Source organism: Hemitrygon akajei, chromosome 4 (genome assembly GCF_048418815.1).
Source record: "Hemitrygon akajei chromosome 4, sHemAka1.3, whole genome shotgun sequence".
NCBI lineage: Eukaryota > Metazoa > Chordata > Chondrichthyes > Myliobatiformes > Dasyatidae > Hemitrygon > Hemitrygon akajei.
The window spans coordinates 9632053-9648713 of NC_133127.1; the positions used below are offsets into that span (position 1 = coordinate 9632053).

The following is a 16661-nucleotide window of genomic DNA, read 5'->3' on the forward strand; positions in this document are numbered from 1 at the left end:
TTCTGTTATGGATCTCTATTGTGGACTGAAAGTGGGAAGGGGACAGGGAGAGGGGAATCATGGTTGGAGAGGGGAGGGAACAGGAGGCACCTGAGAGACATTCTGTAATGATCAGTAAACCAATTGTTTAGGATCAAATGACCTTGCCTGGTGTCTCAGGGCTGGGTGTGTCTGCACCTGTGCCACCCCACCCCTGGCACTCCTCCTCTGTCACCTGTCTCACACCCCTCCCACGGTGCTCCACCCTCGCTATTCCCAACATCCTTTGCTTCTGCCAGGTTTACAAACTCGCTCTTCCTTTCCTGTTGACAAATACAGTACTGTGCAAAGTTTCAGGCACCCTAGCCGTCTAATCTGTACGTGCCTAAGAGTTTTCACAGCGCTGTAGTCTCCCCCATGCGTGAGTGGGTCCGTGATCACTCCTGAACTAACACTTTGTTTCTGTTGCTTTGCTGCATGGACGAAATCAGGAAATGACATGGGTAAGTGTCAGGGAACTTACAATCATTTGATATCCACCCTGCTCTGATATTCTAGTGATCACCAATCCTGTCATTTTCTATAAGGACTTTGTACATTTGCCCCAAGAACACACGGCTTTCCTCCGGGTGCCCCAGTTTCCCTCCACATTCCAAAGACATACGGGTTAGGGTTCGTGAGTTGTGGGCATGCTATGCTTGTGAGCTGCCTCCAGCTCATCCTCAGAAAGACACAGTGACACATTGTGACTCATAAAGCTATTTTATCTTTCTTTGGACTGGGGATATCATGCACCAAAGAGGGACTCCTGATCTCCCTGGAGACCTTTATCTTTGTCTACCTGGACTTCACTTCCTCTGTAATTGTAACTCTGTATTCTATATTTGGGTTTCCTTTCAATGAAAGATTCTATCAGACTCTGGAATGGACATCTCATACACGAATGATGAACTCAATCTACTTTGCCTCATCATAGAGGTGTACAAGATTGTAAGAGGCATTGATGGAGAGGACTTCCTCTGGGGTGGCAATGGCGGATACTAGGGGACATAAGGTTAAGGTGAAAGGGGGGATGTCAGAGATAGTTCTTTTACACAGAGAGTGGAGGGTTTGTGGAACGCCCTGCCAGGGATGGTGGTAGAAGCAGGTAGATTAGGAACATTGAAGAAACTCTTAGACAGACAGACATACTTAATTGATCCCGAGGGAAATTGGGTTTCGTTACAGTCGCACCAACCAAATGTAGAAATATATAAGTATAAAACCATAAATAATTAAATAATAATAAGTAAATTATTCCAAGTGGAAATAAGTCCAGGACCAGCATATTGGCTCAGGGTGTCTGACACTCCGAGGGAGGAGTTGTAAAGTTTGATGGCCACAGGCAGGAATGACTTCCTATGACGCTCAGTGTTGCATCTCGGTGGAATGAGTCTCTGGCTGAACGTACTCCTGTGAAGGAGTACGATAGGTGCAAGGATGATAGAAAAATGGAGGACTATGTGGGAGGGAAGGGTTAGATTGAACTTAGAGTAGGATAAAGGATTGGCACAACATTGTGGGCTGAAGGGCCTGTACTGTTCTGTGTTTAATGTTCTATCATGGCCCTTCACCTCATTTGTCTACCTGCACCGCACTTTCTCTGTAAGTGCATGTCCAGAAATCTGATTTCATTTTTACCATCCGAGCTCAAGCACAGACTCTATCCCGTTGTTACCAGACTGAAGGTGTAACTGTAAGTTGCACATTTAGACGGCAACATAACATAAGGTTTTTACTCTTCATGTATGTGAAGGATGTAAGAAATAGTCAATTCGATTCAATAATCCTTATTTCTCAACCCACTTTGCCATTACCCTCCCATGATTTTTGTTTCCCACCCCTCCTGGCTTCACCTATCACCTTCTAGCTGTTCCTCCTTCCCTTCCACCCCAACATCTCCCCTTCCCTACTAGTCCTGAAGGAAGGTCTTAGTCCGAAATGTCGACTGTTTATTCATTTCCACAGGTGCTGCTGACCTGCTAAGTTCCTCCAGCATTGTGTGCGTTGCTCTGGATTTCCAGCATCTGCAGAATCTCTTACGTTTACGATTTTCGGCAATCTCTTATCCTTTTTGCTACTCAATGTATTTGTGTAGGACACAATTTGCTTGGCTCATAAACAAGCGTTTCGAATCATGTTGAGTTCTTCTCATCTGCTCAAGCCCATGTGTGCGCTGGTGTGGCAGTGTCACAGGCACAGAGCATCTGACAAGCAGCATTCACAAGAAAAACATAAATTATACACAAATCTTACAGGAGAGAACACAATTAGAATGAAAAAGGCCACTTTAGTGCAAAGTGATCAAAGTTGTCACAGTGTTGGCTAAACTGTGCAGAGGTCCAGTGCAGGCAGGCAAAAGCACCATAAGACATAGCAGCAGACGATAAGACATACGATCATTTGGTCCATTGAGCCTGCTTCACCATTCCTTCATGTCTGATGCCCTGACTAATCAAGAACCTATCAACCACCGCTTTAAATATACCCAGTGGTGTGGCCTCCACAGCCGTCTGTAGCAACAAATTTTGCAGAATCACCGTTCTCTGTTCTAAATGGCCGTCCCTCTGTTCTGAGGCTGTACCCTCTGGTCCTAGACTCCCACACGATAGGAAACATCCTCTCCACATCCACTGTATCAGGCCTTTCAATATTCAATAGGTCTCAATGAGATGCCACCACATTATTCTAAACTCCAGTCAGCACAGGCCCAGAGCCATCAAACACTTCTCATATGTTAACCCTGTCATTCCTGGAATCTTTCTCCTGAGCCACCTCTGAACCCTCTCCAATGGCAAAGCATCTTTTCTGAGATAAGGGGCCCAAAACTGCTCACAGTACTAGGGCCTTAAAGCCTCAGCATTACATCCTTGCTCTTATGTTCTAGTTCAATCCAGACCTTCAATCGTTTGATCTTTCAAATACTTATCCACCGCCATCATAAGTGATCTTCTCTTAGGCGAGGGACCCAGAATTGCTCACAATACTTCATACATTCTTAAATGTCCATAATGTATCTGCCTCCTGGCAGGGTATTCCACACACCCAACACTCACTGAGTAAAAAAAAACTTAGCTCTGACATCCACCCTGATACCTTCCTCCAATCATCTGAAAACTATGTCCTCTTCTATAAGGTATTTATGCCCAGGGAAAAAATATCTCTGGCCGTTCACTTTATATCAATGCCTCTTATCATCGTATCAAGTCACCTCTCATTCTCCTCCGCCACAAAGAGAAAACACGGGGCTTTATTTGACGGTTCCAAGGTCAGCGGGGCTGCAGATATTTCACCTCAGCACAGCACTCCCTCCACACCGAGCTTTCTTCCACTGACTTGTCAAATCTTACTGATTTTTTCAGGAAGATGAGTTTGTTGACTGGTGGAGCAAGTTCTATGCTTCAACAGGAGAGAGACAGAAGTGCGGCACTTACCTGGACAAAGGCTTCGATACCCTCGAGGTAAGCAGAGTTCTTTCTCTCTGAATACTGTCACAGGTAGGCAGGGTGTTGCCTTTCATACATCTGCTCGGTGTAGGAACTGCACTGTGGCAGACAGGAGGGCTCTACAACGGGTAGTCAGACTTCCCAACACATCGCTGGCACCAGCCTACCTGCCGTCAAGGACATATATATATGGAAAGGTGTTGTAAAAGGCCAGTAACATCGTGAAAGATCCCACACACCCTGCTCGTGGACTGTTTGTCCCACTCCCATCTGGGAGGAGGCTACATAGCATCCACGCCAGGACCACCAGACTCAAAAACAGTTACTTTCCCCAAGTAGTGAGGCTGATCAATACCTCCACCCACCAACATTACTTTACCATTTCATGTCAGTCATCTTATGCAGACACGCCTGTGTCTAGCGCCACTTTATGGACATACAATCAGTCTCAGTATATAAGCTATCTAACGTATTTATATTTATTGTGCTTTTTTATTATTGTGTTCTTTATCTTATTGTGTTTTTTTGTGCTGCATTGTATCCGGAGTAGCAATTATTTTGTTCTCCTTTACACTTGTGTACTGGAACTGACATTAAACAATCTTGAACCGTGAACCTGTTGAAGTATCCCTGTGTTGATCCCAAGGGTTCTAAACTTCCCTGGCATCCAAAGTTCATGGTACTAATTTGTAATCATAGTCATACATCAAGGAAGCAGGTCTTCTATTTATTTATGTATTTATGCAGATTTTATTCCATAACCGTACTTTAACCTCTAACTTTATTTATTCTATAATTTTGTATCTTTATAATTGTTAAGTGTTGTTTTTTGCTACATGTTGCACTCTGACTGACACACCAGAACAAATTTCTAATACATGTGCAGTTTTGGTCACCTACCTCCAGGGAAGTTGTAAATAAGGTTGAAAGAGTACAGGGAAAATTTACAAGGATGTTGCCGGGTCTGGAGGACCTGAATAATAAGATTAAATACGCTGGGACTTGATTCCTTAGAACGTAGAAGATTGTGGGGAGATTTGATAGAGGTATACAAAATTATGAGGGGTATAGATAGGGTAAATGCAAGTGGTCTTTTTCTACTGAGGTTTGGTGGAACTACAACCAAAGGTTAAGGGTGAAAGGTGAAAAGTTCAAAGGGAACATGAGGGGAAAAATCTTCACACAGAGGGTCATGAGAATGTGGAAAGAGCCTGCCAGCACAAATTGGTGCAACTGAGCTTGATTTCAATGCTTAAGCAAAGTTTGATTATAAGACCATAAGACATAGGAGCAGAATTAAGCCATTTGGCCCATCGATTCTGCTCCACCATTACATCATGGGTGATCCTTTTTACCCCTCCTCAACCCCATTTTCCAGCCTTTTCCCTGAAACCTTTAATGCCAATCAAGAACCTATCTATCTCTGCTTTAAATATAACCAATGACCTGGCCTCCACAGCTGCCTGTGGTAACAAATTCCACAAATTTACCAAAGATTTTAAAGGTACATTTAATTTCAGAGAAATGTATATGACATACATCCTGAAATGATTTTTCTTTGCAAACACTCACAAAAACAGAGGAGTACCCACAAAGAATGATAGATGTTAAATGTTAGAACCCCAAAGTCCCCCCCCCCAGCTCCCCTCCCTCCCACCGGCAAAAAAAGCATCAGCACCCGCCACCGAGCAAGGCACAGACTTGCAGTACTCCAACGACTGCTCGCGCACCCGGTAATTCAACATACCACAGGCTCTCTCTCTCTCTCTCTATTAAGGGAGAAAGAGGTGTCTGTTTCACAGCGAGAGGGGAGACATAACAAACAACTCGCTGATATATGATGTTAAAAGTCTGTTGTGTCGTTTTTTTTCTGAGCTCTGTGCCCAAAGGCCTCGGTCCTCCAAAGGCGAGTGAAGCTCTTAGGCCGTGCCGAATAATGGCCAGTTGTGAAACCCCGAGAGCGGGTCCCATTCCCGCAAAGAACCGTAGTCAGTGTGTAACTCCACTCCTCAAAAGAACCCTGAAGAGGAAAAATAGAGATACTAAAGATGGAGATAGAGCTGTTTCCGAAGATGCAAGCAAAGGAGTCGCCGTTAGGCGCCATTAATTCTCCATTACCACCCTTTGGCTAAAGAAATTTCTCTGCATCTCTGTTTTAAATGGATGCCCCTCTATCCTGTGGCTGTGCCCTCTTGTCCTAGACTCCCCCACCATGGGAAACATCCTTTCCACATCGATCATGTCTAGGCCTTTCAACATTCGAAAGGTTTCTTTAGAATTTAGAAGGATGAGAGGGGATCTGATTGAAACATATAAGATTATTAAGGGATTGGACACGCTGGAGGCAGGAAGCATGTTCCCGCTGATGGGTGAGTCCAGAACTAGAGGCCACAGTTTAAGAATAAGGGGTAGGCCATTTAGAACAGAGATGCGGAAAAACTTTTTCACCCACAGAGTGGTGGATATGTGGAATGCTCTGCCCCAGGAGGCAGTGGAGGCCAAGTCTCTGGATGCATTCAAGAGAGATTTAGATAGAGCTCTTATAGATAGCGGGGTCAAGGGATATGGGGAGAGGGCAGGAACGGGGTACTGATTGTGCATGATCAGCCATGATCACAGTGAATGGCGGTGCTGGCTAGAAGGGCCGAATGGCCTACTCCTGCACCTACTGTCTATTGTCTATTGTTTCAATGAGATCCTCCCTCATATCTCTAAATTCCAGTGTGTACAGGCCCAGAGCCATCAATCATTCCTCGTATGATAACCCTTTCATTCCCAGTACCATCCTTGTGAGCCGGCTATGGACTCTCCCCAATGCCAGCACATCTTTTCTTAGATGAGAAACCTAAATCTGTTCATAATACTCAAGGTGAGGGCCCCACCAGTGCCTTATAAATCCTCAGCATCACATCCCTGCTAGAATAGGTATATGGATGGGTGGGATGTTGATGTGTTGAGGTTGATGGGACTAGGGGACAAATGGTTTGGCATGGTCTAGATGGGCTGAAGGGCCCATTTCTGTGCTGTATGACTATTACATGTTAATGTAGAAGGCAAATAAAGTTGATCCTTGATTTGAGGATAACACATTAGGGACATTTCAGAGACTCCTTGATATAAGGATGTAAGAAAAATGGAGGGTTATGAGCTATGTAGGGGTCAAGAGTTAGATTGGTCCTGGATTAGGTTAGAAGTTGGCACAACATTATGGGCTGAATGACAGTACTCCTCTCAACTAACGTTAGAGGGGCATTTGATGGCTGTGGGCCTGTATTCACTGGAGTTTGGAAGAATGAGGTGGGATGTCATTAAAGCCTATTAAATATTGAAAGGCCAGGACAGAATGGATGTGTAGAGGATGTTTCCTATGTGGGTGAGTCGAGGATGAGAGGGCACAGCCTCTGAATAGAGGGACGCCCATTTAGAACAGAGATGAGAAAGAATTTCTTTAGCCCGAGGGTGGTGAATCTGTGGAGTTCATTGCCACAGACGGCTGTGGAGGTCAGATTATTGAGTATGTTTAAATTAGAGCTTGATAAGTTCTTGGTTGGACTGGGCATCAAAGGTTATGGGGAAGAGGCAGGAGAATGGGGTTGAGAGGGATAATAATCAGCCATGATGAAGTGGTGGTGCAGACTCGATGGGCCAAATGGTCTAATTCTGCTCCTATGCCTTATGGCCTTGAGGAAATGGCACAGACAAAGAGATGAATTTCAGCATGGATCAACTGTGATTAGATTGAATAGTGGGTAGGTTAAAGGAACCAGATTTGGTAAATTGATTAGCGTACACACTGTTCTTAAGATCAGATCATTATATGGTGCATTGAGGTAGAACAAGGTAAAACAATAACAGAATGCAGAATCAAGTGTTACAGATTGAGTGCAGCAAGGTGCAAGGACCATAACAAGGTAGACTGTGAGGTCAGGAATCCATACGTGAGTTCCATTCGAGAGTCTGAAAACAGTGGGATGGAAGCTGTCCTTGAGACTGGTGGTACGTGCTTTCAGGCATTTGTATCTTCTGCCTGACGGGAGAGGACAGAAGAGAAACTGTCCCGGGTGCTTGGGGTTTTTGATTATACTGGGTGCTTTCCCTAGGCAGCGAGAGCTGTAGACAGAGTTAAAGGAGGTGAGGCTGGTTTCCATGATGTGCTGAGCTTTTCTTTCTTCCCATCCTCTTGTGGCACAGGTTTACGACACAGAGCTGGAGAAAGTCAAGGACTTTGAAGGGTTAACGGACTTCTGTCGTACCTTCCCGCTGTATCGTGGGAAGACTGAGGGTGAAGATGAAGACCCATCAGTGGTTGGAGAGTTCAAGGTATGTCGAGAATTAGTCAGGCTTCTATACAGACTGGCATCCTGAGGTGGGAGGAAAGTTAGAAAAAATTAGGATCATTGTAAGTCCATAAGACCTGGGAGCAGCAGCACTGGATCGGTTTTAAATATACCCAATGACCTGGCCTTCAGAGTCATCCTTGGCAATGATTACCACAGATCCACCACTCTCTGGCTAAAGCAATTCCTCATCATATCCATTCAAAATGGACATCCCTCCATTCTGAGTTTGTGCCCTCTGGTCCTAGACTTCCCCACTATAGGAAACACCCTCACTGTGTGGGCGTTGGAGAAATGGATAGGTTGATCCTGCAATCAAATCCCTCACCTGGGGCGTAACTTTGGGGATTAATGGTGGGACAAGGGGCAGAAATCAAAGTGAGCTGGGGGGTGAGGGCTGTTACCAAGCGGACAAGGGGCAGAGGTCAAGGTGAGCTGGGGGATGAGGGCTGTTACCAAGTGGACAAGGGGCAGAGGTCAAAGTGAGCTGGGGGGTGAGGGCTGTTACCAAGCGGACAAGGGGCAGAGGTCAAAGTGAGCTGGGGGATGAGGGCTGTTACCAAGTGGACAAGGGGCAGAGGTCAAAGTGATCTGGGGGGTGAGGGCTGTTACCAAGCGGACAAGGGGCAGAGGTCAAAGTGAGCTGGGGGGGGGTGAGGGCTGTTACCAAGCGGACAAGGGGCAGAGGTCAAAGTGAGCTGGGGGGGGGGTGAGGGCTGTTACCAAGTGGACAAGGGGCAGAGGTCAAAGCCGAGTTTATTGTCATCTGCACAAGTTCATGTCTGCACAGGTGCGAGGGAAAATATACCTGCAACAGCATCACAGGCACACCGCATCAGATAAACAGCATTCACAAGAAAACATAAATTAGACACAATTTTTACAAGAAAGGCACAATTAGAACAAAGGAAACAAATTCAGTTTTAGCACACAGTGGTTAAAGAGTCCACAGCATTGTTAAACCCTGGTGATTAGGGTAGAACTAAATGGAAGTGGGGGAGGTTGTTGGTTGTTTAAGGGTTGCTGGGGAGGGTGGGGGTATTTTTCAGGGGTGGGAGAGAGGCATTTGAAAGGTGGATGTAGTTATGGTGTGATATGTGTTACCAGCATGGTGGGAAGAGGTACTGGGAGAGTGGGGAAGGGGACAGTCATTTGGCAAGTGGATACTATTACAGGAGATGTGATTGTTAGTACTGGGTGGGTAGGGAGGCTGGAAGGTAAGGGTAGCTACAGATGGCAAGAGTTACCAGTAGGCTGGGGTTTGTTACTCGGGAGAATGGTGTGAGTTATTAGGAGGGTGGTGTTTGTTCCTGGATGGGGTGAGGGTTGTTACAGGACAGTGAATGGACTTATTGGCTAGTTCACAACGAGTTTTGGGAGGGCAAAGGTCCAAAAGCCTGAAATTCCACACCACCAGCTTCAATAACAGCCATTTCCCTCCAACCATTCAGTTGTTGAACCGACCAGCACAGCCCTAATCACTGCCTCAGTACTGCAACACAATGAACACCTTGGCCAGTTTGACCTATAATGGATGTCTTTTTGTTCAAATTATGTTATTTTTGTTTAAAAAAAAGTATCATATGGTTCCTTAAGATTGTCATAGCAGGGAGATGGAGGTAAAGTGGGGACACAATCCCAACTGCCTATTAATGCTCTTAATGGCCTGCATGTCAAATGACCTCTGACAACCAAGCCCAGCTCCTGGCCTTCATGTATGGTTTTAGCTACTAAGCCTTGTAAAGCTACTTCTACTGACAGAAGGGACAAATGTGTGCCTTAAAACCAGTCACATTGGGCAGATCAAGCTCAGCAGCCGTGGCTGGCAGCTCATCAAGGAGAAGGAAAATCCAGATCTCAAACCTCAGCTGCCTTCTGGCTACACCCACTCACGGGGAAGGCTTCTGGAGTAAACCCTGAGGAAAAACTCTGGAGCTGCAGCCCTAAGTCAGCCCTACATTGAGTTCAAGGTTGAAATGGCGACTCCTATGATGCTGCTGGTACTGAACTGTATTGATCTCTGCAGTTCCTTTGGATTTGATCAGCTGCATGGAGACAGGAGCCTGCTGCGTGGGCAATGGCGTACTCTCCGTATCGTACTGTCCTGTCTTGCGTATCATGTAGACAGCTAGGGCGCAATATCCATGGTCTACCCTGACCAACAAATAATAATGTATAATTTATGATTATGTTTTTCTTGTGAATGCAGCTTACCTGATGCTCTGTACAAGTAAGATTTCCTTTGCACTTGTACAGATGAAAATAAACTTAACCTGGATTTTAGTCAGCTCCACTTTCCTATCAGATTCCTCCTTCATCAGCCCTTAACTTTTCCACCTATCACCTTCCTGCTTCTGACTTCATTCCCCCACCACCCACCTTCCCTGGTCTCGTCTATCATCTGTCAGCTTGTACTCCTCCACCTCCACTTCCATAAGGGCTCCTTTGTTCTTACTTTCCAGTCCTGATGAAGGGCGTCAGCCCGAAAACGTCAACGGTTTATCCCCTCCATTGATGCTGCCCAACTTGCCGCGTTTCTCCACTGTGTTGTGTGTGTTACTTTGACCCAGAACAACCCAGGACCCCTCATGGAGGGGGTTTAATGGCTGCCTTCCTAACTGCTTGTTGTCGATTTCACCCCCCACCCAACCCCACCAGGGGAAGTTTCAAGATCTACGCTCTACCAGATGATTCCTCGCTTCCGTCCTCCACCCCGCCAGTTCCACCAGCTACCAGTCAGCGGGCTCCAAGAGTGCCTGGTCAGAGTCTACGTGGTCCGAGCGCTGGGGCTGCAACCCAAGGATTCCAACGGCAAGGTCAGTGTGCTGCTAACGTTCTGCAGTCTTTGTCTCTACTTCGGGATCAGAATCAGGCTTATTATCACCAACATATACTCAGTGACCATTTTATTAGTTACACCTGTACTCCTGCTCGTTAATCTAATCAGCCAATTGTGTGGCAGCAGCTCAATGCATTAAAGCCTGCAGACATGGTCGAGAGGTTCAGTTGTTGTTCAGACCAAACATCAGAATGGGAAAGGAATGTGATCTAAGTGACTTTGACCACGGAATGATTGTTGGTGTTAGGCGGGATGGTTTGAATATCTCCGAAAATGCTGATCTCCTGGGATTTTCATTCACAAAAGTCTTTAGGGTTTACAGAGAATGGTGCGAGAAACAAAAACACATTCAGTGAGCAGAAGTTCTGTGGGTGAAAATGCCTTGTTAATGAGAGAGGTCAGAGGAGAACGGCCAGGCTGGTTAAGCTGACAGGAAGGTGACAGTAACTCAAATGACCACACATTACACCAGTGCAGTGCAGAAGAGCATCTCTGAATGCACAACACATTGAACCTTGGAGTGGATGGGCTACAGCAGCAGAAGACCACGAACATACACTCAGTAGCCACTTTATTGGGTGCAGGAGGTACGTAATAAAGTTACTGCTGAGTGTAAGTGGACCAACTGATTTCCTGGTCTGCTCCAAGGCAGACAGCAGACTGGATTGACGTCTGACCCCATTAGTCTTGACGTGTGCTGGATCCCACAACGGTGCTGCACATCCAGAACCAAACCAGAGGTTGCAAAGTACACTGCGGGACGTCCAAGGGTCGTAAAAGTCTCCATATGAATGCAAGTCTTTGTTTCCAAGTTTTTTTTAGACCCTGCTAGTGTTTTCCACTCTCCTGGGAGTGGGAAGTTGGCTTTAAAACACAATGTGTATAAATATCTACTGAGTCCATGATTGCTGGCTGGCCTTCTGATTTCCTTTATTTATATTATTTTTTTCCTTTCGTTGCCTCGTTATCTGCGTCTGGGATTTCTTCTCGGCTCTTACGCACTGAGTAATTTTCCCTGTTTACAAGAACATCTGAATTGGGAGCAGGAGCTGGCTACATAACCACTTCAGCCTGTTCTGCCATTCAGTAAGACCCTGGCTGATTCTCAATCCACCGCCCACAGTCCCATCCTATCCCCCACACTCCCATTCCTATCCCCCACATTCCTGTCCTAACCCCCCACACTCCCATCCTATCCCCCACACTCCCATCCTATCCCCCACACTCCCATCCTATCCCCCACACTCCCGTCCTATCCCCCACATTCCTGTCCTATCCCCCACATTCCCGTCCTATCCCGCACATTCCCGCCCCATCCCCCACATCCACATCCTATCCTCCACATTCCTGTCTTATCCCCCACATTCTTGTCCATCCCCTACACTCCTGTCCTGTCTCCCACATTCCTGTCCCATCCCCACATTCCCCGTTCTATCCCCCACATTCCTGTGTCCATCCGTCAATCTCAGAGGAAAGTGTATGACAGAGGGAAAGGGAGGGAGGGAGGGGAGGGGAGGGAGGGAGGAGAGGAGAGAGAGAGAGAGGGGAGAGAGAGGGAGGAGGAGGGGAGAGAGAGAGAGAGAGAGAGGAGAGAAGAGAGAGAGAGAGAGAGAGAGAGAGAGAGAGAGAGAGAAACCTGCTGTCAGTGGGGAAGCTGTTGTTGAAACTTCAGGTGTGGGTCTTCAGACTCCTGTATCTCCTGCCTGATGGCAGCATTGAAAGCATATACCATGAGGCTCAATGACAACTTCTGTTCACAGTTATCAGACTATTGAATGGTCTCTGGTAGGTATCCCTCCCATAGAGACTGAATCAATCTCTCTCTCTCTCTCTCTCTCTCTCTCTCTCTCTCTCTCTCCCCTCCCTCCCCCTCTCCCTCTCCCTCCCCCTCTCTCCCTGCCCCTCTCCCTCCCCCTCTCCCTCTCCCCTCTCCCGTCTCTCTCTCTCTCTCTCCCCCCTCCCTCCCCCTCTCCCTCTCCCTCTCCCGTCTCTCTCTCTCTCTCTCTCTCCCCCCTCCCTCCCCCTCTCTCCCTCCCCCTCTCTCCCTCCCCCTCTCCCTCCCCCTCTCCCTCTCCCTCTCTCCCTCCCCCTCTCCCTCTCCCGTCTCTCTCCCTCCCTCTCTCTCTCTCTCTCTCTCTCTCTCCCCTCCCCCTTCTCTCCCATTCCCCTCTGCCACCCTCTCTCCCTCTCCCTCTTTCCTTTCTTCACCTACCATCCCCTCCAAAACTTACCAGCAGCTCTACTTTCTCAGAGGCTAAAGCAATTTGACATGTCCCTTTTAACTTCCACCAATGTTTACTGATGCACCATAGAAAACCTCCCATCCAGCCGCATCACGGCTGGGTACGGCATCTGGCCTGCCCGCAACCACCAAGAAACTGCAGAGAGCTGTAGACACAGCTCAGCATGTGACAGAAACCTTAGACTCTGTCTATACTTCTCACTGTCTTGGCAAACGAGCAAACATAATGAAAAACTCCATGTACTCCAGACTTTCTCTCTTCTTCCCCTCCTCAGCCAAAAGATACAAAAGCACCTATCACCAGGCTCGTAGACAGCTTCTGTTCCACAGTTATCAAACTATTGAATGGTCCCCTGGAAAGATAAGATGGACTTGACCGCACCTTTCTCGTTAAGGCTTTGGACTTATTTGTCGGCCTGCACTGCACTTTCTCTATAACTGTAACACTCTATTCTGCTTTCTATTATTGCTTTCCAGTTTCCTCCCACAGTGGCAAAGACATACAAGTTTGTAGGTGGTGCAGGTTTGTTCAGCCCAAAGGACCTGTTAACCTTGAAGAACCTCTAAAAGAAACAACACACACAAAATGGCGGAGGAACTCAGCAGCTTGGATTTCCAGCATCTACAGATTTTCTCTGGTTTGTGAGGAGCTCAGCAGGTCAGGCAGCATCTATGGAAATGAATAAACAGTTGATATTTCAGGCTGAGACCCTAATCAGGACCGGAAAGGAAAGAAGCAAGAGTTGGAAGGTGGGGGAGGAGAAGGACATATGAGACAGAAGGTGATAGTTGAAGCTACGTGGGTGGGGTAGGAGCGATGAAGTGAGAAGCTGGGAGATGATAGGTGGAAAAGTTACAGGGCTGAAGAAGAATGAATCTGATAGGAGAGGAGAGTGGACCATCAGAGAAAGGGGCACCAGAGGAGTTAATACACTGTTGAGGAGAAGAGAAGAGATAAGAGGGGAGCCAGAGTGGGATATGGAAGAAGAGAAAATGGAGAGAGGGGGAGAATTACCACAAGTTAGAGAGATCGATGTTCATGCCATCACGTTGGAGGCTTCCCTGATGGGATATGAGGTGTTGCTCGTCCAGCCTGAGAGTGGCCTCATTGTGACAGTAGAGGAGGCCATGGACCGAGATGTCAGAATGGGAATGGGGATTGGAGTTAAAATGGTTGGCCACCGGGAAATCCTGGAAACATCGACAAAAATCTTCTCAGCACTCTTGTGACAAGAACCTCACACTGTAACGTCAGCAAGAACGAGGAACGGATTTTGAATTTCAGGAAGGAGAATTTGGGAGAGTATACTGTGGGGTCAGAAAGTGGAAAGGGTGAGCAGATTCAAATCCCTATGTGCCATTTAAGAAGGAAAACAACACATTCACATAATTTCTGTAGGTGATAATGTCTGATTGTTATTGCCTGATCATAGGGATTGGGTCTGGTAAGACTGGTAGCAAGAGAAATGTAAATTAGTGATTTAGTTTATTTTAAGACCATAAGACATAGGAGCAGAATTAGGCCATTTGGTCCATTGAGTCTGCTCCGCCATTCAATCAAAGTTCAAAGTTCGAGGTATATTTATTATCAAGGTGCCTACTGTATAAGTTACAATATGAGATTCATTCACAGTAGAACACACTGGAATCAATAAAAGTACGCATGGAATGGGACAGACAAACAGCCGATGTGTAAAAAGATAACAATATGCACAAATACAAAAGAGAAAAGAAACAATAAATATCAAGAACATGAAATGAAGATTTTTTGCAAGTGAGCCCGTAGCTATGATGAAATGGTGGAGCAGACCTAATGGGCCAAATGGCTCAATCCTGCTCCTATATCTGATGGTGTACAGTCTTATGGGCATGTACACATTTCGATAATAGACTTGCTTTGACTTTGAAAACCATACGTTAGGGCTGGTGAGCTGTTGGCTTGCCACACACTGCTGCCAGAAGCATGGCAAGGCTTGCAGGCTGCCCCCAGAACGACACATTTCACCGCATGTTCCCATGTTTCGATCTACATGTGACAAATGAAACTAATCTTTATTGCATTCTAAAAGGATGATTCATCAACCCCTTTCCTTTCCAGTTTAGTTCTGGCTTCACCTGCCGATATACTGAATCCAATTCACCAGATCTGCCAATCAAAACTGGCTGTCCTCCAACAGAGCATTTTTACTCCGCACTGCTCCGTGTTCTTCTCCACAGTTAATCTAAAGCTTATGACAACCATAGTCACTCTTCCCAAAATGTTCCCCAACTGACCTCTGCTCCAGTTTATCCTGCACACGTTCCCAGAGACACATCCCGATCTATCAACATCTTCCTCTTCCCAGAGCTGGCTGCCTCTCCTGCCCTTTTTGGCCCCTGACACTGCTACTGGCCCAGTATATCTTTATAATCTGTGCAGGGATATGCAAGTTTGTTCCTTCTCGGACTAGTTAGACACAGAAAACATTCAATGCACGTTCACCAGTAGGCCGAGTACCTGAGGCCAGATTTAGTTCTGAGCCCAGACTGCAATGACACCACATTGTGTTTTTAACCATAACCCTGTGTGATACAGGAGGTTCTGCAGATGCTGGAAATCCAGAGGAACACATACAAAATGTTGGATGGACTCAGCAGGTCAGGCAGCAACTATAGAAAGGAGGTCCTGATCACAATGTCATCTGCATATTCCCCTCCAGAGATGCTGTCTGACCTGCTGAGTTCCTCCAGCATTTTGCATTTAATATTGATCTCCTTATTATCTTTCTTTCTCTCTCTATTCTCGCTCTTTCTTGCTCTCTCACGCTCTCTCTCGCGCTCTCTCTTGCGCTCACTCTTGCTCTGTCTCTCTCTCTCTCTCGTTAATTCATGAGGATGGCATGACAGCATAGCAGTTAGACCTATGCCTCACAGCTGCAGCGATCAATTCCTGCCACAACCTGTAAGGAGCCTGTATGTTCTCCCCGTCACTGCGTAAGTTTCCTCGGGGTGCCCCATTTTCCTCCCACAGATGTACGGGTTAGTAGGTTAGGAAGGTGTGGGCATGCTATGTGGGCACCAGAAACATGGTGACTCTTGTGCATTGCGGCCAGCACATCCTCAGACACATTTCACTGTATGGTTTGATGTACCTGTGACAAATAAAACTAACCTTTAATCTTTAAGACCAGAATTAGTTCTGAGTGCCGACTGTAATGGTTACAATTGCCCTATGATGTGCTTGTAAATCTAAATATGCATTTAATATTGATCTGCTTAACATCACTATATTTCCTCTGTCCCTCTCTCTCCCTCTCTCTCCCTCCCTCTCTGTCCCTCCCTCTCCCTCTTTCTCTCCCACTCTCTCACTGCCACCCTCTCTCTCCCACCCTCTCTCTCCATCCTCTCTCTCCTGCCCTCTCTCTCCCCTCCCTCCCCTCTTTCCCTCACTCTCTCCTTTCACCTCTCCCACCCTCTCTCTCTCCCACCCTTCCCCCACCCTCCCTCTCCACCTCTCCCTCCCTCTCAGCCCCTCCCTCCTTCTCTCCCACTCTCTCCCTCTCTGCCACTCTCTCTCAAATGCCCAAATCCATGAAGTCAAGTTTATTGTCATTTAACTATATACACGTATACCATCAAATGAAACGTTTCTCTGAACCAGTGTGTGAAGCACAGCAGTACACATAACACACAATATCTTGGGAAAGGAAGAATTAAATCTACAGATGAATTATGCATAAATTTAACAAGTGAAGTTCATAAATTAAATACTGTAGAGCACAGAACAGAATAACCAATGG

The 16661-nt window shown here is 46.5% G+C and overlaps 1 protein-coding gene across 1 annotated transcript in view; it reads left to right on the forward strand.

Annotated features, from left to right (window-relative positions):
• The window catches only part of LOC140726118 (dysferlin-like), a 388334-nt gene that overhangs the window by 292822 nt on the left and 78851 nt on the right, over positions 1-16661 (forward strand). Inside the window, 4 exon segments of the mRNA XM_073042070.1 lie at positions 3381-3479; positions 7656-7783; positions 10460-10508; positions 10510-10617. Of these exon segments, the coding sequence (XP_072898171.1) occupies positions 3381-3479; positions 7656-7783; positions 10460-10508; positions 10510-10617 (384 nt within the window).